General features: G+C 37.0%; 1 protein-coding gene across 1 annotated transcript; it reads left to right on the forward strand.

Annotated features, from left to right (window-relative positions):
* The first annotated feature begins 17817 nt into the window (after positions 1-17817).
* On the forward strand, positions 17818-24036 carry LOC108425141 (interleukin-1 beta-like). The gene is made up of 7 exons (XM_017693581.1): positions 17818-17885; positions 18983-19016; positions 19130-19208; positions 21027-21198; positions 23017-23184; positions 23287-23432; positions 23547-24036. Exons 2-7 carry the CDS (start codon positions 18985-18987, stop codon positions 23775-23777), a joined length of 828 nt encoding a protein of 275 aa, XP_017549070.1. The 5' UTR covers positions 17818-17885; positions 18983-18984; the 3' UTR covers positions 23778-24036.
* The last annotated feature ends 2071 nt before the right edge of the window (positions 24037-26107 follow it).

Below are 26107 nucleotides of genomic sequence, written 5' to 3' on the forward strand. Positions count from 1 at the left end.
GTGGCATGATTGTTGGTGCCAGACGGGCTGGTCTGAGTATTTCAGAAATTGCTGATCTACTGGGATTTTCATGCACAACCATCTCTAGGGCTTACAGAGAATGTTCCGAAAAAGAGAAAATATCCAGTGAGCGGTAGTGTATATATATATATATATATATATATATATATATATATATATATATATATATATATATATATATATATATATACACTGAGGCTCCAGCATCCCTCCGCGACCCTGATGGAGAAGCGGCTTAGAAAACGGATGGATGAGTGGATGGATGGATATATACACTGCTCAAAAAAATAAAGGGAACACTTAAACAACACAATATAACTCCAAGTAAATCAAACATCTGTGAAATCAAACTGTCCACTTAGGAAGCAACAGTGATTGACAATCAATTTCACAGCTGTTGTGCAAATGGAATAGACAACAGGTGGAAATTATTGGTGATTACCAAGACACACTCAATAAAGGACTGGTTCTGCAGGTGGGGACCACAGACCACTTCTCAGTACCTATGCTTTCTGGCTGATGTTTTGGTCACTTTTGAATGTTGGTGGTGCTTTCACACTCGTGGTAGCATGAGATGGACTCTACAACCCACACAAGTGGCTCAGGTAGTGCAGCTCATCCAGGATGGCACATCAATGCAAGCTGTGGCAAGAAGGTTTGCTGTCAGCGTAGTGTCCAGAGGCTGGAGGCGCTACCAGGAGACAGGCCAGTACACCAGGAGACGTGGAGGAGGCCGTAGGAGGGCAACAACCCAGCAGCAGGAGCGCTACCTCCGCCTTTGTGCAAGGAGGAACAGGAGGAGCACTGCCAGAGCCCTGCAAAATGACCTCCAGCAGGCCATAAATGTGCATGTGTCTGTACAAAAGATTAGAAACCGACTCCATGAGGATGGTATGAGGGCCTGACGTCCACAGATGGGGGTTGTGCTCACAGCCCAACACCGTGCAGGACGCTTAGCATTTCCCAGAGAACACCAGGATTGGCAAATTCGCCACTGGCACCCTGTGCTCTTCACAGATGAAAGCAGGTTCACACTGAGCACATGTGACAGACGTGACAGAGTCTGGAAACGCCGTGGAGAGCGATCTGCTGCCTGCACCATCCTTCAGCATGACCAGTTTGGCAGTGGGTCAGTAATGGTGTGGGGTGGCATTTCTTTGGCTTTTCTTTTTTGTCTTTTCAAAATTTCGTACCGAGATGAGATCCTAAGACCCCTTGTGAGACCATATGCTGGTGCGGTTGGCCCTGGGTTCCTCCTAATGCAGGACAATGCTAGACCTCATGTGGCTAGAGTGTGTCAGCAGTTCCTACAAGATGAAGGCATTGAAGCTAAGGACTGGCCCGCCCATTCCCCAGACCTGAATCCGATTGAGCACATCTGGGACATCATGTCTCGCTCCATTCAACAACGTCACGTTGCACCACAGACTGTCCAGGAGTTGGTGGATGCTTTAGGCCAGGTCTGGGAGGAGATCCCTCAGGAGACCATCCACCACCTCATCAGGAGCATGCCCAGGCATTGTAGGGAAGGTCATACAGGCACATGGAGGCCACACTCAATACTGAGCCTCATTTTGACTTGTTTTAAGGATGTTACATCAAAGTTGGATCAGTCTGTAGTGTGTTTTTCCACTTTAATTTTGTGTGTGACTCCAAATTCAGGCCTCCATTGGTTAATAAATTTGATGTCCATTGATGATTTTTGTGATTTTGTTGTCAGCACATTCAACTTTGTACAGAACGAAGTATTCAATGAGAATATTTCATTCATTCAGATCTAGGATGTGTTATTTGAGTGTTCCCTTTATTTTTTTGAGCAGTGTGTATATATATATATGTATCTATATATATATATATATATATATATATATATATATATATATATATATATATATATATATATATATATATATATATATATATATATATATCTATCTCTATCACTGCTTTTGGGACAAAACCTTGTATTTCCATCTGTCATTTTTCTGTATGATGAAACATACAAACACGCCAAAATTACTCAGAGCATGCCTGGTTCCATTGATTTACATTAAAAGTAGCTTTTTCCTTCTTCTGTAAAGTTATCATTTTGGAGATACAAGATTTTCTAGTGTTCTACACACTAAAAAGTTAGTTCACAAAGGCTTCTTTAGTAAAGAGAATGGTTCGATATAGCACCACGAACACCTTTTTTGGGTTCTATATAGAACCATCTGTAGCACATTCTCTATCAATCTGACAAAACCTTTCATGATGCAAAGGGTTCTGTGAGTGTTCATAGTTCTATATAAGTGTTTTCTTTCCTAAAGAACCCTTGAAGAACAATCTTTTTTAAGTGTGTGGAAACATTGCATGCAGCTTCCACTAAGTGGCGCAGTCAAACCACAGGTCTCAGGATTGTGGCCTCAACCAGTGTAGGGATTGCATGAAAGCTTTAAGATGTTCAGGCCCCAGAAAATTTCTGTCACTGACACTGATCTATTTCCATTTAAATGTACTTATAAAGTGGCTAGAAGTTAAAAAATGCAATAAATCAGGAGAAAAACAAATGGAAGAATCAGTTGTACACTACTGCTAATGTGTAGTCAAACTCAATTTTGAATTTTTTGTGCCTTTCGGATATTTGCCCCCTTCCAAAAAAGTTTGTGAAATGCGAATAAAAACAGAAAGCATTGATTTGTAATTTCACTTTGACCTAAGAGAATTGTTCTGTTTAGAACCATGTGTCCTGTATACAACTATTTCTTATTTAATTGGTTGTTTGGAATTATGGAAAATAAGTTGTATATGGTTCTATTTAGCACCATTGTAACAACAGCAGAACTGTTTTTGGAGCTATATAGAACCATATAAAATTTATTCTCTGTCTGTCTGAAGAACCATTTAAGTGTAGTTCTATATAGAAAAAATGCTTCTAAATAGAACCATGCCCTTTACTAAAGAACTCTTGAAGAAGCATCTTTGTGAAGAGGGTCATTTAAACAAAAAAGCAGTACAAAGACAACATATTTGTTTTATCAACTTTTTTTTGTAAATATATGCTCATTCTGAAATGAATGACTGCAACACATTCCAGAAAAGTTGGGACAAGTTCAAATTAAGACTAGGAATGTTGCTAAATGTTCAGAAAAGAGGTGATGTAATTATGCTTGGGTATAAAAGGAGCATCTAAGAAAGGCTGAATCCTTTATGAGCAAGGATGGGTTAAGGCTCGCCACCTTGCCAAAAACACATTGTCACAATTGGCTCCTCCCACTCCATGTGCTTTTTGTTTTGATCCTCCATGTGCATTTGTTTTGATCCAGCCCCCTTGTTTAGTGACTCCACCCCTAATTGTCACCACCTGTTTTCTGCCTGTCCCTCGTTATCCCTGTGTTTTATAAGCCCGTGTTTGCCCTTTTTTTTCCGTTGGTCTTTGTGTTGGATGTTCTGTTTGTACTGTTTGGAAGTTTGGAAGTTTGGATCTTGTTTGTTGTTTGTTGTTTGATTCTTGGTTGAGGTTCAATGTTTTTGTTTATAAGTCTGACCCGCATTCTCTCCGTATTGGCTACTTGAACCTGGACTTACAAATCTGACCCTGGATTTGCCCTTAATAAATCTCGCTTATCTCAGCACATGTGTCTGCCTCGTCGCTCCCCAGTGTTACGCACATCAGCAAATACTCCAATATTAATCAATGAGCATTTGCAAGGATTGTAGGTATTTCACTCTCTGTGGTGCATAATATTACTAAAAAAGGCAGAGAATCTAAAAAAATCTCTGCAAGGCCAAAAAACACAACTGTATGCCCATGACCTTTAATTCCTTAAATGGCACTGCATTAAAACTTTTATTTTTCTGTGATGCCTGAAAAAGACCATTAACGCTGAAAGATATATTCACAGCTTGGGGCAACATATGTCGGTTTTGAGATGTTGTCTTTTTCAGGTGTCAATGGTTCCTTCAACATGACAATGGCAAGAAACACTGCACAATTTACAACAGCACAGCTGCATAATAAGAGAGAGTAGGTGCTATATTGGCCTATCTGTCTCCTATTGCATGCTGCATTATGAACTATGCAATATGGTTGCATAGCTGCTTACTTTAGTTACAAATGAACTTGCAGTCAAATATGTTTTTTATTATAGAAAATGTATATCCTTCTATAGAACCTGGTGTTTTGGTATTCCATGCAAAATGATTGCAATAATAGATCTGATATGCCTGCCAATTTCAGATTCCAATTGCCTAGCTAAGATGATCTGCCAGAAGTGCAAATTTAATAATAATTGTTTTTTTTTGTGATTAAGAGTGTGCGGAATCTAAGGCAGTAATAGATGAGTCCACCAAGTTATATGTTTTTATCCACAAGAAGGCAGCAGAAACTAGCAGTTATTTCACCTTTATGTTTCTCTTACATTTCCATTAAACAGACTGGGTACTAAAGTGTTTAGCTCATTTGGCCTCAAGTAACATGAACTGAAACAAAAGTGTTATGTAATATTATGTCATGAGGTGACGTACCAATAGTGTTTATATTGAACTTCATGACTTGTATCATTTGGAATCTTGTCATATTAAAGTTAAAAACATCAATTTCTAAAAATGTATTTGTTTGACCCATGACCCAGGAGAATAAGTGCTTTAGAAAATGTGTGTGTGTGTGTGTGTTTGTTGTTTGCTGAAGAAAATGAATTATGGTTTGGTTTGATAATTTTCACAATCTTTCAAAATTTCATAGGTAATTATCTGCCTCTTTTGAATAGCAATATACCAAAACCACCAGTGGATCACATGTGATCTCCTTAGAGTAATTAGGAATGTCTGGTATACTTTCTGTCTTCCCTTTGTTGGTTAGATTTACTGAAACCATTACATCAAACTGTGAACTTCAGTTTCTCTGTCACTCTTTCTCACTCATTCATTTCATGTGATATCAGTGAAAGCAGTGTTTGCATCAGTAATGATGCAAAGGTGGACACCACATTTTTGAGAGATTATAGTAGTTTGTTGATACTGTCATAGCAGATGTCATCCTGTAATCAGTTTCTGAGTGCATTTAGCTAGTGCATCATTCTCATGTCTCTCCATCCTGTCACCCATGTGCTTTGAGTTCAACTTTAAAGCTGCATTTAAGTTAAACCTCTTTAAAGGGCACTTTTGTTAATCTGCCAGATGTGGTCTCACTAGTGTGGGTAGCAGGTGAGCACCCACTGATGGCATATGCCAGGCCACAGAGAGTCAGTGTTGAGCCCTGAGTGAGGTACCATCATCTTATCAAATGAGACCTTTTCCCCTCCTTTGCTGGCCTGTTCTTTAACTTCCGTAGATGCCCAACAACAGCCCGTAACAGCACTGTTTTGATGACAAAACATCTGGTTAAACCCTTTAATCCCTTTAATCCAAGAGCTATATGCATTTCATGATTAGTTGCTTAGAAAAAGCTTCTTAGTTTATCTGTTTCCAACAATGTAGTTAAGGCTATGCATAGATTACTACAAAAAAAGAAAATAAAAGTACTTTATTACAAATGAACTCAAGTAAAAATACCATTATAGGGAAAATTGTGCTGTAACATAAATGTAATTTGTTACTTTCCACCTCTGCATTTAGATCTTGGATCATGGCTATGTGTAGCTCAGCAGCTAAACTCATACTTGCACACAAAACATGCATTTGAGAAATTTTATGAAATACATCAAAAAGTGAATGTTGAGTAACTTCTGATTACTTCAGAAAAGCTGATGTGGTTTTATTTGTCACAAAAGAGCTCATAAGTCTCTGTGTAGTTGCAAAATATACATAGTCATCATTATTGACTGAATTCTCATTTCTTGACCAGCCTTCCATCTATGAAATAATTTAAGAAATGCATTCTTGACATCTCTTTATCTTAACTTGGTTTAACTTCTGTCATGCCTTTCTAGATGTTGCAGTATGCCTAAAGAATCTTCAGTTATTTCGCAAAACAATAGAATAGAATTTTTTTTTATTCATGCTGCCACTTTAATTCTGCATTGATTACAAAATACAACTAATGATTTTGAGAACTTTGGGTAGGAAGGCCTAGTTAGGTCTCAAAAACAAAAATGTATCATCCAGGTTACACTGGAGGCAAATGGGGCTAGAGGTGCACACATTTAGCCATATGTCTTTAAGGAAACCCACCTAAACCAGAGGTTCTAGCACCAAGGGGAGGTCCCAGGGTGGTGCCCTAAGTAAATGGGCGGATGCAGTCTTTTTGCCCCGTTTAGAGAGGTGGTCAACAGCTTATGGGAGCCTAAAGAAGAGCCTTTGGGTAGGGCCAAGCAGCTTGCTAGAGCTCCCACATAAACATTTAGAGTAGAAGGGATCCTTCCTTCATTAAGCAGGTAATGCAAAAAGCGAAAGCAGCAATTTCTAAAATGGGTATTTCTAGCTGTTCAAACACCAATCAGTAAATGCCCTCTATCTACAGAGTGTGAGTAGAGGAGGCTCTGGCATTGTGGTGCTTCTATTGGCATTGAGGTGCTACTAACCTCTGGGGAACACAACAGCTGGATGTGCTCTGGTGCCATACCTGACCACTCAGTTGGGAGAGGAGGTCTCTGGTCACAGGAGTTTCCATGGAACCCTTCGTCCTTCTCTCCAACAATGGTGAAATGAGAAGTAGTGCAGGGAAAGCACACTGCAGTTCCCTCGGCCATTCACACAACCATCCTGACCCTAGGCTTGCTCTGAAAACCATAGTTGGCAGTGGGTCGTGTCGAATGACAGCTGAAACAGGTCCACCCATGCATCTCCAAAATGCTGCCAAATTAACTAAACTACATCCAGAGGCAGCCTCTAGTAGCAGGGTCCAAAATGTGGCATGAGAGAGCATCTGCCATCTTGATGGTTATAACTGATACCTGTGTTGCTTTCAAGGAGAGAAAACTAAGGTGAGCCCATGTCCACAGAAGCCATGCAAGGCTTAGCAGCATGTGTGACCTGGTGCCCCTGATCTGTTATTCTGAATGACTTTATTTATATATTTTTTAATTAGGCAGAACTTTTGATTTTAAAATTGTGAATCTCACTTTAATGAATGTCAACGTCTGCCTGAACTCATAATCTACCTCCTGATATTTTAAGCCATTATAGTGAATTTTGCAACAATGATCCCATATCTAATGTCTGACTTAATCCATATGTCATAGATCTTTCTTCAGTACATAGTGAGTGTCCCACTAATCCCACTTCTGTAAATGTGTAAATGTGATATCATAATTCTGCTACTTAGTGGCATGCAAACGGGATGCATTTCCCCTTTGAGTCCTACTTCCTCTCTGTGATTTTCCCCTCATGAATTTTGGCGATTTTTTTTTTTGCTCAGCATGGATCTAAACGCATATTTGTAAAGTGTTATATGACTTTATCTTGTAATAATTGTAAGAAGCACTCAAATAAAATTTGTAACACCTTTATTTGGATCGGCCACTACAGGTGCTTTGCCTTGTCATTAAACTGCATTCAACTAAATATCTATTAAAATATTAAAGGTTATCTTATTTTTTCTAAGTAATTTTCGTCTATATCACAATGCAGAGATCAACAGGCCTTTTCAAATTATGTCAAAAACATGAAAAATGACAAAAGTGGAGGTACAAGGTTTTGTCCCGACAGCAGTGATATGTGGATCATCCATAGAGGACCATCCACATAAAGTAGGTCCATGAAATTGCATTGTGAGAATCCAAATAAATTGTATCACAAATGTATCACTGTTAGCAGGCTCTGGTTGTTCATGGTGGCTGTAAATGTTTATGTACTGGATCTACAACAGAAGATGATTGAGTGAGGTGATCAAGTTTATCAAGTTTTTATTTACTGTTGGTCTGTAAAACTAGCTATATATATATATATATATATATATATATATATATATACATTTTAAGAGTGTACAGTTAAGTAGCATGTTAGATGAGGTTGAGCATTATAAACCCTATAAATTTTGTTTTATAATTTATAGAATAAAACTAAAGTCATTAACACATCTGTCTAAGCTTCAGTAATTCACACTTAAAAGATGGTTCTTCAATAGTTCTTTATTAGAGCAGTGCAGTAAAGTATTGGCTCAGAGAACTGGAGAAAACAACCTTGACCAATCACTCAACATTACTTTAAAAGGATTGGTGACATTTTCTCCTATTAGAAGCATCAGGTGTTGAGTTTAATAAACATGGCTAACATAACATAGCCTGCTAATACTGTTGAGGGTCTCATTTTAAATCCAATTGAGAGAATACATTGAAAAATTAATTGCTAAGTGAACATGATGTGAGAACAGGCTCATGACTGACTTTAAACAGGACAAAGACCAGTTTTGGTGATAATCCCCCAAAAGATGGTTGTAAAACTGTATACTATGGTATAATGTGAGATGTCTGGTTCATCTATTATGGTTGTTTGTAGTATGACTATGCTTGTTGTTACTTATTGTTGCTGATCTAATACTTTTATCTCTAGGCTCTTAAAAAATATGGTTATTGAAGGTTTCTTTATAAAAAAAATAATCCTATGAATAATTCCATGAACCAGGAAAAAAATCTTTTTTTATTTCATTTTAGAACATCATTAAAGAACTACGTTGTGCTATAAGCACTGTGTGTGTGTGTGTGTGTGTGTGTGTGTGTGTGTGTGTGTGTGTGTGCTGTTGGAGTTGAAGCATATCACGTCATGCTGGGGACTGTAGTGCAGCACATTGTGAAAGTGCAAATACTTTTGTGGGCTGGGTAGAATCGTGTGACAGGCCTGATCTTGCCCGCAGACCTTGTGTTTGACACATGGGATATAGAACCATCTACTGCACGCTCTCCAACAATCTGAAGAACTCTTTCATGATGCAAAGAACCCTTTAATCATGCAAAGGGTGTTTTTGAGTGTTCATGAATGTTTATAGAATCTATTACTTATCAAAATTTGTTTGAAAATAAATCTACTTATATTATCCACCCAGTAGCTAACATGCAGCCACTTGGTTTTGTTTTGTTTTGTTGCTACAGAAAGAAAGTGGTTCTACATAGATTGATGGAGAACGTGCTGTAGATGATTCTATATAGAATTTTTTAGAAAAGGGTTCTTCTATTGTTACAAGCCTGTATGTTAACAACAGCAGATTCTTTTTTGCAAAGCATCCTTTAATCATGCAAAAGGTGTTCATGGCTCTACATAGAACCATTTTCTTTACTAAAGACTCTTTGAAAAAACATCATTTTTTAAGGGTATATGGTAGTTCCTTGTTATAGCCTATGTGAGTAAGCACTCTAGATTATGTTGCAGCTAGATATCACCAAGGCAATTACAGTCAAGTGACGATGCACGGTTTGTATGACATTTCCAAAATTTCATTAAAAAAGAAATGAAAGAAATGTTGCATGTTGCCTAATAATGACGAAAATGAAACAACCCTGCCTAATCAGAGGTGCCCTTGAAAGCTGTATCCTGTTTTCATAACGTTCTTATTGTTATGACTAAAAGACATTCAATGACCCAAGTGCTGCATCTACAGTCGACACCTTAAATTTGTTATTTAATTCATCCACCACTGTGAGGGTCTGTGTTTGTGTCCTGTTCTGGTGTATGCTATGCTACCCGTTATTTCCACACAGAAGAAATCTGTAACATCCATTTGCCTGTGTGATGTGAATTTGGCACAACACTGGCAAAACACCACGCTGTCCAAAAATCTGCTACCAACAGCATTGCTAAAAGCGTGTTAAAATAACATTGCGCTAGTTACTATGAAAAGATTGGAGTCCAGTTTTAAGTATGTAGAAACTGAATTGTTTGTACATATACATGTTAGAATATTTGCTAAATAGTATATTCATCAAGCTATTGGTATATTTTACAACAAATATTAAGTATATAAAATATAATTATTCTATACAATCTATACAAATTACATCTGTACATATTCACCTATGTATTTGTAAGTTATTTAGGTATTTTGTTGGTGGTTTACATACACATCGACTTTTTTAAAAAGTGTGCATTGTCACTTGCTTGTCAATATGCAGATACACAAACACCGAAAACAAGTTCACAACTCGATGTTATACCACTGTGGAAAATAGGTTAATATACTAATATTAAAAGCTAGTTCACAATTTAATGTTATGCCAAATGCTGAAATGAGTTTGATTCATCAATTTTGAAAACATTTACAACTCGATGCTATATATGAATGTAGAAATGATATTGACAGCCTATACCAATACTGAAAACAAATTCAGAGCCCAATGTTATAGCAACACTGAAGTGATGTTAATATACTAACACTGAAGAAAAGCTGACAGCTCTCTATGGTACAGCAACCTTGAGCTGACACTGTGACCAAGATTTAAACTTGAGCCCAGTGTGGTGAGAAAGTTAGGTGTCTTCTGGGTATATTGACTGCTTTCATGAGAAAAAAACAATGCTTTTTCTTTCATTGTTCTTGGGAACATTGCTCAAGACAAGTTCTCTCTAGAATGATCTCTTTGTGGCTTTGTGAAGTGCTGTGCAGGCTACTTGCTATTGTACAGCAGCAAGCCTAACTGATGTCACCAGCCTTTAGCTACAGAAACTACTGTGCTGGACACTGTCCCTCCAGGACCGCAGTTGTGCACCCTTGGTCTAGTGAATTAGTGAAATAAGTTTTCTTATGGGAACTGATTTATATTTTTTTCTTTCAATTTATGGCCATAGAAAAAAAAAACATTGTTGCATGTTTGTGAACATGTGTCAACTATTTAACCCCGCCCCCCCACATACACACAGACTCTATTGCACCCTGTGTTAAATAAAAATTTTCAGAACCAGTCATTTTTCTCCTGAATACGACTGGATCCTGCAGATTACAAGGTTGTTAATGAGCTATAATACTAATACTGCTACATGAGAGCTAAAGCTACTGCACATCAATTTGATGTCACTAAGCTACTCAAAACCAAGGCGGGCTGTAGCGGTGCTCTGATGAGCTGTGATACCTATCCAAACCTATTGAAATGTTCAGTCGCAGCACATAATTACAGGTATACCCATAAATAAAAGCTCTGGGTAGAATATTTTGATAGGCTAAAACTCCTTATTAAAAATACCACCCTTGTTAAAACAACCAGGCTGAATTCAGCTTATTTTCCACATTTTCTTCTGTTAATGTTCCCGGTCCACCTCAAATGGTGCAGCAGATGTGATTAGCCATCACAAACATCAGCAAACAAGACAAAATGACTTGTTGGTTCTGTGAAACAACAAAATAAGTTAATGTTACTCAGCTGTTAAGCAAAAAAAGAGAAATCTCCTCACACCATGCCTTTCAACCGTCTATGAAGCTTGTTTTTCACCGGCTGCTTGTTCTAATTTTTCCGTACCACCATGTCAAACTCATGACGTCTTTAGTTGATGCTGCTCTGCGGGATTTAGCTTGACTTAATTCGTTTGTGTTAGTACCATTATTTCGTCCTATGAGAATTATCACGTTGTTTGTAAAATTACTTGTAATTAAACACGTTTTAAAGTATAAAATGTGTTGTTAGCAGATGTTTTAATGCTCAAACACTTTCTGACATGTTCTGTTGCTCAGACTTAAGTGATTTTTAAGGTGTATTTGTCCCATATCCTCATCAGTCTTTCTGAGTTGTGTAAATAGATTTGAAACATTTGTTGCTGAAATAAATAAACTGCATTACACGGCACAGTAATTAGTCTGTGTTATTATAGTTAGACTGCGTATTTCAGTGCACCTAGGAAGTTGGTTTCCCTGTAGCCTTTGTCGTCTTACTGTTATGGTACTAATGTGACTTGTCTTTACAGTAACTTTTATTCATATTATACCACCTTTAGACCTGAGAATACAGGGGGAACATCTTTAACCAGAGCCTAAGAAAAGTGGTTTCCCCTTGTATATAGTCACGGTTTGTCAGTGATCTACACAGAATGTTTCTGTGCTCTGTGCTCTTGGCTAAGTAAATGTATGTGAGCTGTTTTGTGCATTTGCATTTTGTAAAGATAAAGTCTACTGTAAAGTTTTTTTTCAACTGCATAGAGTGCTGTACAAAAGTTGAGTCCCAAGATATAGAAGAAGTCAGCTATAAAATAATCCACTTGCATAAGAAAGACAAATCTCAAAGGAAAATAAGTGACAAACATGAACAAAACAGGGGTTTACAAAGTTAGAGTTCTGAAAATACTAAAAACACTCTTAACGACCTATTATAGAGCATCAAAACTGTCAGCATCAGTATGCAATAATGAACAGTTCTTAAAGCTTTCATGTTTCAGAGATATGAGAAAATAAATAGTGACTCTAGCTTCAGATTTGAAAAAAATCCAGAAGTGTTTCTCTCCATGCTTCGACAGCGAGAAGACATTTCAGTGCTATGGATCTGAAAAGATGAAAAAAAAAGAATTGGAAAAAAATAGAAACTTTGCACTTTTGAGAAGCAGCAAATGCAACTTCGGAGGTGTGGAAGTTTTCCTGCAGATTTCTTTGAAAATCTAAAAGCAAGTTTCCTGAAAAGAATGAAAGCTGTAACAAAAGCAGTTGAGTGGACAGACTAAATGCTGAACATTTTGATGTTACATTTAGTTGTTGAGGTATCTTACTTTTCAATTGCAAATAAAAAAATGTATTTGATAAGAACCAATATACAGAAAAAATAATTAATTCAGAAAGCTTAAGTAGCATTAAACCCAGGCTAATGGCTCTGTACTCCCTAAAAACTGTGCATGTAAATTTTAAAGTTCTAGATTCTACAGCCAAATATTGCATTTGTCGATGCAATATTTGCATCATGTGGTTGAATCCCAAATGACTCTTTTTAGTTAAAATATGCACTGTAGGGATGCAGAAGCCAGTATATAAATTTCTACATAGTCCCCTATGTAGAAATGGAAGCAAAAAGCTATTCAATTTTTTAAGATATTTTTAATTCTTGCTAATTTACTCTTTACTGATTTGTTGTCGGGCGGCACAGTGGCGTGGTGGGTAGCGCTGTCGCCTCACAGCAAAGAGGGCCTAGGTTCGATTCCCCTGCCGGGTGACCAGGTCCTCTCTGTGTGGAGTTTGCATGTTCTCCCTGTGTCTGTGTGGGTTTCCTCTGGTTTCCTCCCACATTCCAAAGACATGCAGTCAGGCCAATTGGATGTGCTAAATTGCCCCTAGGTGTGAATGTGTGAGTGACTGTCTGTCTGTCTGCCCTGCGATGGACTGGCGACCTGTCCAGTGTGTATCCTGCCTTCTGCCTGAAGACTGCTGGGATAGGCTCCAGCACCCCCCGTGACCCTGACGGAGAAGCGGCTTAGAGGATGGATGGATGGATGGATGGATGATTTGTTGTCAAGACCAATAAAAGCTTTTTGTTTTGCCTTTGTGGGTTTGCTGTCTTTTTTGTCCCCTGCCTCATGTTTATTGCCTATATTTGTTGCTTGTTTATGTGAATACATTTCAATACAGTGTCTGTACTTAATGTTGGGTATGCTGGATTGAAAAAGACTCATCAGATATTTCTTCTGAGCAAAAGAATCTTGTGTGTCTCCTCTTTAGTTTTGGTAGAGTCTCAAAAAGCCACACACTGTGCTCAGATTTACCAAGATACAAACAGAGTTCCCTCATTTACCAAGATTTACTAAATACAATACTACTACTAAGGTTTCATCTTTCTCTTATGTCATGCCTCTTTTTTTCTATTGCTGTTTCTCCAAAGTAATTTCAGGAAAATTACCATTAATTCTCTAGAGCCATCAAAGACCAAGATTTGAGCAATAAAAATTCCTCTGATATATCCCTCAGTAATTGTTTAGTTTGGGAAATTCTAAAATTGAAAAGAAAAAGGAGTAGAAACATTGCTCAATACCTACATATTATTGACAGACATACTTAGGTAGTAAAATGGGCTTGCTACCTAAGTGAAAACAACACTGAACTGCTTCCTTAAATGACTCACTGATTATGTGGATGCAAACATGATGTAACATGGCATGCATTTCCACAGAATGAGCTGGACTACTCTTGCAAAACAGTGTATGTTCCCGTGTGAGCTGTTACCAAAATGTCATTTTATGGAATCAGACTCCATGCTGGTTTAAGCTGGTTTATTCTGGTCACATAGCATGAGCATATCATCCAAAACACAAAATATAGTGGGTTTGCCACATTGGTATTAAATAATTAGCAGGCATTTGCACAGACAAACTGCAATTGAGGCTTGAGGCCCTTCTCCTTTGCCTGACTGTATATGCATGCCCTCTTGGATGGTGTGTATAATATTTGTGTTTTGTATAGCCTCCAGCATTCTTCATGTATTCCATTTAAGCAAATAAGGCTTAGCCTAACTCTGTGTAATGAAAAAAAGTCGATGCTATCCAATGTAGATGGATTAAATCAAAAGTCAAATCAAGCATTTCATTCTTATACAAAAAAAAACAGGGATTCTGTGAAACTCATAGAACTACATACCATGTACCTAATAGAGCAACACCAGAGTTTGCAAACTATTGATTGATCACATTGTTTTGCTTGATAAGAATGTAATATACAATAAAGCATTATTCATGCTCTTGTCACACACCCCCCCTTTCCCTGAGTCATTGTCACAATATATGTCTGTCCATGGGTCTGACTGATAATGTAATGATAATGTAAGATTGATTGCAAAATGAATTAAACATAGCACACTCCCAGTCAAAGCTAAATGAAACATGGATTATGTAGAAAACCAAGGCCTTAACATCATTATCCTGTGACTTTAACTCACCTTTCATTAAAATTTTGTGATTTACTGAATTCTCAGAAGAACCTACTCAGAAGTGTTTTATGACTCAATCAGTGGCATTCTCAGACTTTGCCTACAGGTATGGTTGTGTCACATCCCCTTAAAAAACAGCAAAAGGGAGATCATTTGTTTGTGAGTGAGGGAGAGATATATACTTCTTTTGGCGATGAACACACAAACAATTAAAGACAAAAATCGCTTATCTAAGGCCTCTAAATACGGACAAGGGTTGTTTGGACGTTTATTCTTGTCTTATTATTATTGGCTTTTTTCACTTTTGCTGTTATTTCATTAAAATTGAAACTGAGACTTTCTCTAGGATCTTATCTCCTGTTTAAATTCAGGAAAGTCAAGTTGTTTCTCAAGCATTTTTGTGGTTCACTAAGTGATGTAACATGTGTGTTTTTGTTACTAATTGGTGAAGTTGATGACACACTGAGAGAGTATTATGCAACATATAAAAACTGAGGGTGGCGATACTTGTTTTTTTCTGGCTCTCACATTAGATTAGTCTGGACACAGTAATAGTAAAAGTTTCTGAAACTTGCTCTCTCTCTCTTCAAACTAGTAAAAATGCACCATCAGAAGTGCTCTCAAAAGAGGATAAATAAAGGGAATGAAAGCTAGCATTGTTTAAAATGCAGCTCAAAGTGGAACATACAATAAAATGAAATCAACTGAAAATGAAGGAAGCAAAGTAAACATGAATTTAAAAAATATTTTTTTGGTAATTTTATAAAAACTGTATTTCCTTAAGAAGAGATTTGTAAATGATTAAGCTAACAAACATCAAATCTTACTATACATGGTTTTACAGGTTTCAGGATGTGCAGGGTGTGTATCTATTGTGACTTAATCTCACCTGTTGTGCCGCAATAGCAAACATCCTTATTCATTAAAGTATTATATAAACAGGATACACTTCCTTTTAATGTCATCTGTCCTCTATAATCATCCTTCACAAGGCTAGGACTTGCAATACTGCAGTCATTATATAGAGATGGGTTATCATCTTAAGTGTTCCAACCTGCATTTTTGGTGAGCGTGATGGTTGTAATGCATCAAAATACAAAAAAATTGAAACATTTAAATCTGCAAAACATTCAGCGTGAAAGTGTTTCCTGCTAACCTTGGATTCAAAATGTGTTGAGTAACCTTAAAAGTTTGATGGACACTCATAAACATTTACAGTCAGATCAAACAAAGGCTGCAATATGAGAATGAGAAGTGAAAAAAAACAGAAAATCCATGATGGTGTCCAAAACATGGGGCTTTCTCCTTTTTTTATGGAAAGTTTGGTCTGTGTTAGAAAGTCACACTTCACATTAACATTTATAACTTTAAATACAGTACTGAAAAATGTAGAAAAAACTCATTGTGCAAGTCATAGTGCAAACTAAGCAGTTACACTTACAAATCTATACCAAAAAGGCATCTTATATCAGCCTGGATTATAGTACAGTACAAAAGTCAGAGATCATTCATCATAGATTTAGTTTACAGTCTGAAAGCCTGTTATTCATTTTCAAAAAGATATTTCTGAGGAGATTAAATACGAGATAATAAGGAAGAAGAAAGTAAAAGGAAATTAATAAAAACAGGAAATTAAACTAAAAACAAGAACTTGAGTCTAGAGTTTAAAAATTGATGAAAGATGCAGTGAAAATGTAACCTCTACCAAATGTGCAAGACCTGTTATACCACTGAAACTCTCAGATAATCAGCTTTCATCTTTAAGAGAGAAGAAAATCAAGCTCCACTCTTACTTCAATCTGAAAAAATCCACAGGTGTTTTTGTCAGGCCTTCAATGAGATAACAATGCTCTATGGATCTGAAAGTACATGTAGCTGTCAAGAAGCTGCTCCTGAAAAGGGAAATAAAATCAAGCAAAAAAGCTGCAGATATTCTCAGAACAATGGACGGATGGGTCAACATCACTGATTGCATTTGGGATAACTCTTAAATGCAACCAACTTCTAAGACAGAACTTTGGTGGTGTGGAAAATATCCCTCCAGATTTGTTTCAAAAACTGAAAGCAAGTCTTCTGAAAGGAATGGACACTGTAATAAAACAAACTAAATACTGAAAAAATATTTAAATTTAGTCCTTGAGACTTCTGTGTAATCTTATCTATATGTGTTCTGCTATTTTTCTGCAAAATGAATAGCTTCATTTTAATAGCGTTCTTCTAAACTGACTGGATATCAAATAAATAAAGACTAGTCTCAGATTTTTGCACACTACTATTGAAATTCAAAGTCAGCTATGCGTTGGATATCATGAGTAATTATTTTAGTGAAAAATTAATTTCATTTCTTTATATGAAAGACTCATTGCTACATGCATGATTATATAAGAAGAGTTGAAAATATGTGAGATATTGTACCTTTTAACTGTATTCAGGTAGTATTGCAATTAAATACTTGCACTTTTATTTAAGTACACTGCCAAGAGAGTCGTTGCATCACACATGACCAGAAAAAGAAAATACCTATGATCTATGAATTTTGAAACCTTAGACTAAATGTTGAATTGGTGATTAGAATTACAAGTACAATACTTATGCTTAACAAAATACATGGAGTGTATTTTTTAGTACATTTTGAAAATAACATTGTTAACATTGCTACCTCAGTTACACATTACCAGCAAATTCGGCACAATACACAGTGGCTTAGAAGACCCAACAAACCCAAAAATGAGCTGCAAAACACAGAAAACGCTTTCATCAAAATGATAACATGGGCACTGCAAATTCGTAGACACTTCATGGTTGTACTGTGGTAGTCATTTGGTATTTCTAAAACATTTACAATTACACTCTAAAGTTAATTCCTATTACCATACTATCTTTGCAATAATCTACTCAAATACAAGTCCTCTCTGAGAGTCCTCCAGAAACACATTCCAAATTCCATACTTGGGCAACATTTTTTTTTCTTGCGCAACTTGAATTTCCAAAGTCACGCCTATAATGCAGCAGTGCAAAGACACTAGTATAAAAAGCAGCATTACTTTGTACTTTTAACAGAGCAGCTACAACACAACAGCTGAACTATTGGGACCAATTCACACCCTAATCTCTAAGACTCACTAACTACTGGTATGTATCTGAAAGGCTTATGTATTATTATGAATTGAACTATTTTAATGAAGTGTTTTTTAATAATTTGCTCAAAACCAATATTCTAATGAGGAAAAGATTTTGTGTATATTATTTAATTTAATTTTAATGTAACTTGAAGAATTGTTGCAACTAATATCCAGAAGTGTAAAGAGTACTGAAAATCCCTACTCAGGTACAAGTAAAAGGATTAGTAAATAGTAGTTTGTTTAAAATAGTAGTTTGTTGAAAAACTACTTTAGTACTTTATTACCTAGTTACTTTTTCGTATAACCTGAACATATTTTTGAGCTGACTCGGCTACATTACTGGAAATAATCTGTACAGAAAAACACTAAAGCAAACGTCCTGAGAGCTGAGACTGATCACAGTTCACTCTGCAAGTGCACATTTACACACCTTTCTGTGTATTGTGTAAGGAAGCAGGTTTACATTAAACTGTATGTGTTGTACGGTTAGATGAGTATATAAGACATCCTAGTTTATCTGTTTCCAGCAAAGTATTTCAGAATCCCTGAAAGACTGTGCAGAGGTTTTTAGTTTAATTTTTCATTTAAGAGAAAAAAAGATCAGAATGATGAGTAAACTACTTAATTAATAATGTAATTTTAGTCCTGCTAAGTCCTGCTGCCCATCAACTCCATGTACTCTAACTTTCAACTTGTATATTTTCACTGAAATATCTGTTCAGATCATTTACACCGTTAAAATCAGCAGCAACATCAGCAATTTACCCAGCTTTAATTTTTACTGTAATATATTTCACATGCTGATCACTGCATACAGATTTTGACTGGTTAATCTTTTAAATCTAACTGCACTTCATTCATATTGGTTTCTGAACTGATATACTCGTAATTTATTTTTACTCTGTAACATTATGAAAATTAAAGCAGCGACATAACAGTTTTTCATTAAAAATTAACATAAGTAAGAGTAAAAGTACTATGATTTAATTCTACTCCAAAAAGTACCAAGCAGGGATAATTTTACTCAATTACAGTATCGAGTGTAATTGTAATTTGTTACTTACACCTCTACTAATATCCATATATTGACTCTATTTTTTTTAACAGAAATGGCAGACAAGAACTTGTTGTTGGTAGAAAGGTAAGGCATTTCCTGAACTGAAACTAAGATAATCTTAGTTTATTTACTTTTAATTTCTGGAAAAGTGCCCCCTGTAAACCCATTTGGATGACACATGATTCTGTTGTTAACAGCTTCTTCGACAACGACAGTGCATTTGAGTCTGATGGGACAGATTTTGATGAACTGGATTGCTCTGATCCTTTGGCCATGGTAAGAAATATAACAACAACAACAACAACAACAACAACAATAATAATAATAATAATAATATTGTTTATTTATATTGCACCATTCATACTTCACAATACAAAGTAAAAACAACAGAAGAAGAAAATGGTAATCAAAAATAAAAACAAAATATAAAACTAATACTAAATATCAGAAAAGGGATATACTAACAACTACAATTAAAGGTAATAAAAGTAATAGTAATATTCCAGTAAAAACAAAGGAAACAATAAAAAAAGATAAATGCTAAAGTAAAGAAATAAGTTTTTAACTGTTTTTTAAATCTCCACTCTTTCTAAATCTCCACTCTTTTAAGTTTCATATTTGGAATATGGAAAAGGCTCACAGTAAAGCTAGACTTGGAACATAATCTATCAAGCAGAATGTATAAATGTGCTAAACCATTAAGAAATTTAAAAACTAGTAATACATTTTATAGTGAAATTTAAAAGAGACAGCCAGTATTGCCAATCATTCTAGAAGCTAAAACTGGTCTAATATGATCCTGTTTTCTAGTCTGTCTTAATATTCTTAGTGCTGCATTTTGCCTAATTTGTTGGTTGTACTTGCAGGAAGTCCTATCAACAAAGCATTAGAGTAGTCAAGTCAAGAAAACACAAAAGCATGGATCAATTTCTTAGTATCTTGCAGATAGAGATAAGACCAAACTGGTGCTATATTCCTTAAATTATAAAAAAAACAGTTTTGTTAATATTATTATTGCTTTAAAAGATAAGTCAGATTTCTAACTTCAGTTTTTACTTGTAGAGCCAAATTTACAAGTCTTTCATACACCTTTTTCCTCTTTGGTTCACTACCGATTATAATTATTTCTGTCTTTTCTTCATTAAGCTTTAGAAAATTGCTATTCATTCATATTCAACTATGCTGGACAGACATATAGCTTATCTACTGAACTGACATTGTCTGCAGCCACAGATATATACAGTTGTGTATAATCTGTATAACTATGAACATTTATGCCATGCTTCATAAAAATCATAATAATAATGCTTAATAATAATCTGTGTTACAAGTGTTATATACAAAGAAAACAGAAGTGGGCCTTCTGGTACACCACAGAGAATATGATGTTTATCTGAGATATGCTCACCTATGTTCACAAAATACCAGTTTAATTCCAGTTAAATATGTAGAGAAAAAGTTAAACCCAATTACATTAAAACCAACCAGCAAGATTGGATTTTCTTCATGAATATTGTGTTTGTTTAAGAAATCGTTAAGCTGTGAGTAATTTTTTTCAATTACTTTACACAAAAATAAAAGGTTAGGAGGTAATAGAGTCTACTATTGGTAGTTTTGAAGTTATAAAATATGACTGAATGTTAGTGATTTAAAATCATTACTTCTTGATGTTGAAGACTCCTTGATATAATCATTGGTTAATTTAGGATTTAACAGGCGATCAGTTATTGAAAATGAAATTGTCCATTGTCATTAACTTTTGAGTAGTATTTCAGTCTCTCTTTTTGTACTGTATTGTTATAAATATTAATATATTTTTAAAGAATTTCATAGTGAATAATTAGTGGAGATTTCCTCCATTTACGTTCTGCTTTGCAGCAGTCCATTTTCAATTGCTTTATCTGGTAGTTTTTCTATGACATTTCTGTGGTCAATTACTTCTTTTTAGTTTTTTTCTGGTGCAACAGTATCTAAAATAGACATTTTTATCCAACTTTGTATCAGTGCAATATGTAGGCCTACTAACTTTAACCAAATTTTTGTAGTGCTGTGCTTTTAGCATATTCTCTGATTGTGGACTGTGTTTGTTTTCAGAGTGGCAGGTGTGACTTGCACAAAGGGCTCCGGATTGAGATTTCTGAGCAGCCTCACACTATGAGACAAGTGACAAATATCATAATTGCCCTACAAAAGTTCAAGCAAGTCCGGTCCACAGAATTCACCGACCATGAGCTATTCAACATCATCATTGAGAACATAGTTGAAGGTGCAGTAAACCTCTGTTTTTCTGCTTTGCTATACTGTCCTAATAATCCTTACCTAGCCAGAAATCGTGGCCCTCTTGAGAAAAGTTGGTATTTTTCAATGTTGTGCTACAATTTTCAGCAGGTAATGTTTGTTTAAAGTGCTAGTTGTCCAAGTGGTGCTCAGAAAACAATCATGATTTGTAGACGCCACATAGATCCCACCAAATTGAGATTGTGTCAGTTCCCCAAATAAAACAAAGCATCAAAAATCCTCGAAAAGTTTGTTCTACTAATTTGATTGATATCAGACCAGTTAAAGCAGTTTGCAGTGGCAGCGCCATTGGACTAAAATTATGACTGCTTAAATGTATAGACCTCAGATTATCAACTTATAGACCTACCTCCAACCCCCCCTTTATTTCAAAGGTCTTGGAATAAGCAAAACAAATATCTGATTAGCATAGGAATCATATGCACTAAAAAAAATTTGTGTGGTTTTAGGCCACATCATAGTACAGAGACAGCACTAGTGAAAATTGTAATTGATCTTTCATTATTCTCTGTAGAAAGAAATTCATCTTTGCTAGTCCTCCTTGATCTTAGTGTAGCATCTTACTAGACAGACTAGAAAACCTCGTAGGAGTAAAAATAATAACTCTGTCCTTGTTCAGATCTTACCTCAGTTTGTTAATGTAAACTGCAAATCGTCTGTTCTTGCAAAAGTGAAGCATGGTGTCCCACAAGGCCACTTATTAGGACATCTGTTATTCATATTATATATGCTACCACTGGGCACCATTATCACTAAACACAACATCAATGTCCACTGCTACACTGATGCTGAAGCTAAAAACAAACTAACTAATTTAACCCTTAAACATAATAGTTCCTCAGTTGCATCATCTGTACAAAAAAAACCCTTGGTGTCACAATCAATCATGATCTGTCCTTCAAAGCACATATAACAAATGACTAGAATAGCTTTCTGCAATATAACTAAATTAAGAAGTGCAATATCTCTACAGGATTCAGAAAAGCTAGTTCATGCATTTATTACCTCAAGGCTTCATTACTGTAATGTCCTGCTGCAGTTAGTCCAGAATCCTGTAGCCAGAGTCCTTACAAGAATGATAAAGTTTGACCATATCAGCCCAATTTTATTACACCTACACTGGTTGCCAGTTAAATTTCACATTGATTACAAAATTCTTTTACTGACATATAAAGCTCTGAATGGCCTCGCCCATCAGCACCTGCATGAACTTCTATCTTACTATGAACCGTCATGCCTATTAGATCACAAGGTGCTTACTATAAGTACCTAGAATTAATGAAGTTACATTGGGGTAAAGCCTTTTCATTCAAAAGCCCCCCAACTTTGGAATAATCTTTCAGTCAGTGTTCAGGACTGAAACACAGCCTCAGTCTTTAAGTCCAGGCTAAAAATCCACTTGTTCAGTCAAGTCTTTGTTAGTTTTTTCTGTTATTTTTCTGTAAAAAGTGCAGATGTGGGGGTTCATGGATATAGAGTATTATGGTAAACTGGGAGTGTTGGTGCTGCCATCCCACTGCTCTCACACATTCACTCAGGTTTGCTGACAATGGAGCGAAGGGACACCAACATCTCAGGGAGCATACATGTCTCTGTTATATTCTGGCTTTCCCTTTTAGTTAGGCTGTAATAACTAGAATTGCCAGAGCCTGGTTAAAATAATCTTTGATTCCTAGCATGTTCCAAGGCCCTGCTGTTGTTCAGCTCTGCTGCTAAAATGCATAAGTGTCAGAAGTTGCTCTGAGATGCCTTGTAGGCTGATCTCTCATCTCTCCATCTTACACAGAGAGTATGGGCTTGAAGGTAAATTGCGAATTTTCAAGGACTTACAACAAGCAAGATAGAGTCATCCAGTGCACCGTGTGTGACGGCTTAAAGAAGAGTCTGGTGCAGAGCCAAGGTACCCCCAACCTGCTAGCGGTCACCCTAAGGGGTGGCAACAGCAACCGAAGTGGTAAGTGTCAATCAATGAAATACTTTTTAGTCTAAGTTTAAGCTTAATCTGGGTCTCTTATTTGACTAAAACTCTAAAACCGTCCTCTACATGGCTCAACAGTGGGCATCAACCTATCGACCTACACCACCCCAGGGTGCAAAGCCACAAATGGCCAGCCAATATGTTTGAAGATTGCTCAGAGCAACCTGTATCTCGCATGCACAAAGGAGTCTGGAACATCATCTCAACCTCATCTCATCCTAGAGGCATGTACACATGACCATTTGAGAAAACCCACTGCCTGTACTTACACTGCTCAGTTCATTTGACACAGTGTATTTTAATACTGAATTGACATTAACAAATTCTTTCTTATCTAGGATGTGAAGGACGAAGAGACTCTGAAGACCATTGAGGAGAATGATGGCATGGAGCGTTTCCTCTTTTTCCGAAAAGTTACTGGAGGCTCAATTAACACATTTGAATCAGTGAAGTACCCTCACTGGTTCATCAGCACCTCTAAGAATGAATCTATGCCAGTGGATATGTGTGTTGAGGAGGACACCAGTCGTCAAAAAATCTTTACACTCCAAGATCAAAAAGTAATCTAAGAATCAGATTTGATTCATGATACTGATTTTCCAGAATGTATGTACTAAGTACAGTTCTAAATCTGGAAACTTGTGTTATGTTTGAGTAAGTCTCAGTTAGAGAGCCCTGACCAACAATCATCCATCTTTACACAAGATGTTTATTTCATAATTAAATGTAAATCAGGAAAAGTCAGATGTAGAAATGTTTTAGCTCTCTAGTGTTATTTATAATTTTTTATTTCATTTATTTAATTTAATATTTATTTCAGGAAATCAGTGGTCCACATAATTTAATTTATATACAATTATACCATTCCTTTTGTGTTTATTACATTTTTATTTATTTATTTATTTTTTATTTAAATTTTGCCTGTGTGCATATCAACATGTAAAGCTGGTAAAATGTATTTATTACAGTTGTATTTATATGGAGGTACTTATGCTGCAAAACTTGAGAACTTGTAATACCTCATCTGAGAACCTGAATTAAAATCTGTACTTGCATTTTCAATCTGAGAACTTGTAAAATAAAATCTGAACTGAGCATGTGAAAATTTGCACTCCTAGAAAATATCCTCACAACTTTGTTTTAAATTTGTGTCACAGTGAAAAAGTCAACTGTGTTAATTAATACTAAGATAAATAATATTATAGTAAATACTATAAAAAGTATATTTATTTGTACGAAAATTCATTTTTTGGTCCACGCAACTTCAAAACTGCTTGCCTCAGCTTTTGAAACACTTCTCTTAGTAGACTTGTTGCAAAACTGAGTTGTGCACTAGCTAAATCTTTGAGGGAGCAGAGCTTTGAAGGGGGTGGGGCAGTGGGGATGATATTCATGACCAGTCAAAGGAGCTTATTTTAAGCAGGTGTGTTAGCTAGCTAGGTAGATTTGGTTTAGAGCATAACTCTGTAGGAAGGTGGATAGCCAGGAACAGTGTTGGTGACCACACTGCTGTAGCTTAACAGTAACAGTAGAAAGTAGCTAGCTAAATACATTTACATATGCTTGTTGTAATGCAGTAGCAGTCCATATAAAGCTAGTTATCATTTGATTTGATGGGAACTTGCCGATTCCCTAAAACAGCACAATGTCATGCTAACATTCAAATCCTTTTCTGCCCAGTTTATGGATATAGTAATCTTTTTATATGTACAGTATGTATGTTTGTGTGTTCATCAGTTGCAGCAGAATTCAAATATTGAAAATGCAGTAAGAAACCTTCTTAGCTAACTGAGACTTAGACATAGACAAGACATAGCAGCCCACAGCCAGCTGGAAACATAGACAGAGACATCATCATCATCGTTGCCCGCTAGTCCAAACAGGGTCGCGGTAGCAGGTGGGAGAGCAGAGAATCCCAGATGACCCTGTCCCCCGCAACTTCCTCCAGCTCATTCCCGGGGACCCCAAGCCGCTCCCAGGCCAACTTGGAGACATAATCCCTCCAGCGGGTCCTAGGGGCGACCCCGGGGTCTTGTCCTGGTAGGCTGTGCACTCCCACCGGGAGGCGTCCAGGGGGCATCCGGATCAGATGCCCGAACCACCTCAGCTGGCTCCTCTCAATGCGGAGGAGTAGCGGCTCTACTCTGAGCTCCTTCCGGATGACCGAGCTCCTCACTCTATTGCAGAGCGTGTAGCCCGCCACCCGACGAAGAAAGCTCATTTCCGCCGCTTGTATTCGCGATCTCGTTCTTTCGGTCATTACCCACAGCTCATGACCATAGGTGAGGGTTGGGATGTAGATCGACCGGTAAACAGGGAGCTTAACTCCCTCTTCACCACTACAGTCCGCTACAGTGACAGCATTACTGCTGCCGCCTGTCCCAGCCTACGGCCGATCTCACGATCCCTCTTCCCGTCACTCGTGAACAAGACCCCAAGATACTTAAACTCCTCCACCTGAGGCAGGTCCTTTCCCCTTACCTGGAGTGGGCATGCCATCCTTTTCCGGGCCAAGACCATGGACTCAGACTTGGAGGTGCTGATCCGCATACTAACCACTTCACACTCAGCTGCAAACCGCTCCAGCGAGCGTTGGAGGCATCCATGTGATTCCACCAAAAGAACAACATCATCTGCAAATAGCAGAGACGCCACCCTCCGGCCTCCACACATAATGCCCTCCTGACCCCGGCTATGCCCTGACACTCTGTCCATGAATATCACAAACAAGAGTGGAGACAGAGCACAACTCTGGCGAAGTCCAACTCTAACCCTGAAAGAGTCTGACTTAATGCCGAGTTTACGGACACAGCTCTCACTCCGGGAGTACAGAGATTGGATAGCCCGGAGTAGTAGCCCCGGCACCCCATACTCCCGGAGGACCTCCCACAAGATATCT

Source organism: Pygocentrus nattereri, chromosome 18 (assembly GCF_015220715.1).
Source record: "Pygocentrus nattereri isolate fPygNat1 chromosome 18, fPygNat1.pri, whole genome shotgun sequence".
NCBI lineage: Eukaryota > Metazoa > Chordata > Actinopteri > Characiformes > Serrasalmidae > Pygocentrus > Pygocentrus nattereri.

Bases quoted from the DNA above. Each gene is read 5' to 3' on its own strand.
- LOC108425141 (XM_017693581.1), top strand. From the start codon at position 18,985: ATGGCAGACAAGAACTTGTTGTTGGTAGAAAG. The intron at 19,017-19,129 runs GTAAGGCATTTC...TGTTGTTAACAG, and splicing joins AACTTGTTGTTGGTAGAAAG to CTTCTTCGACAACGACAGTG. The intron at 19,209-21,026 runs GTAAGAAATATA...GTTTGTTTTCAG, and splicing joins GCTCTGATCCTTTGGCCATG to AGTGGCAGGTGTGACTTGCA.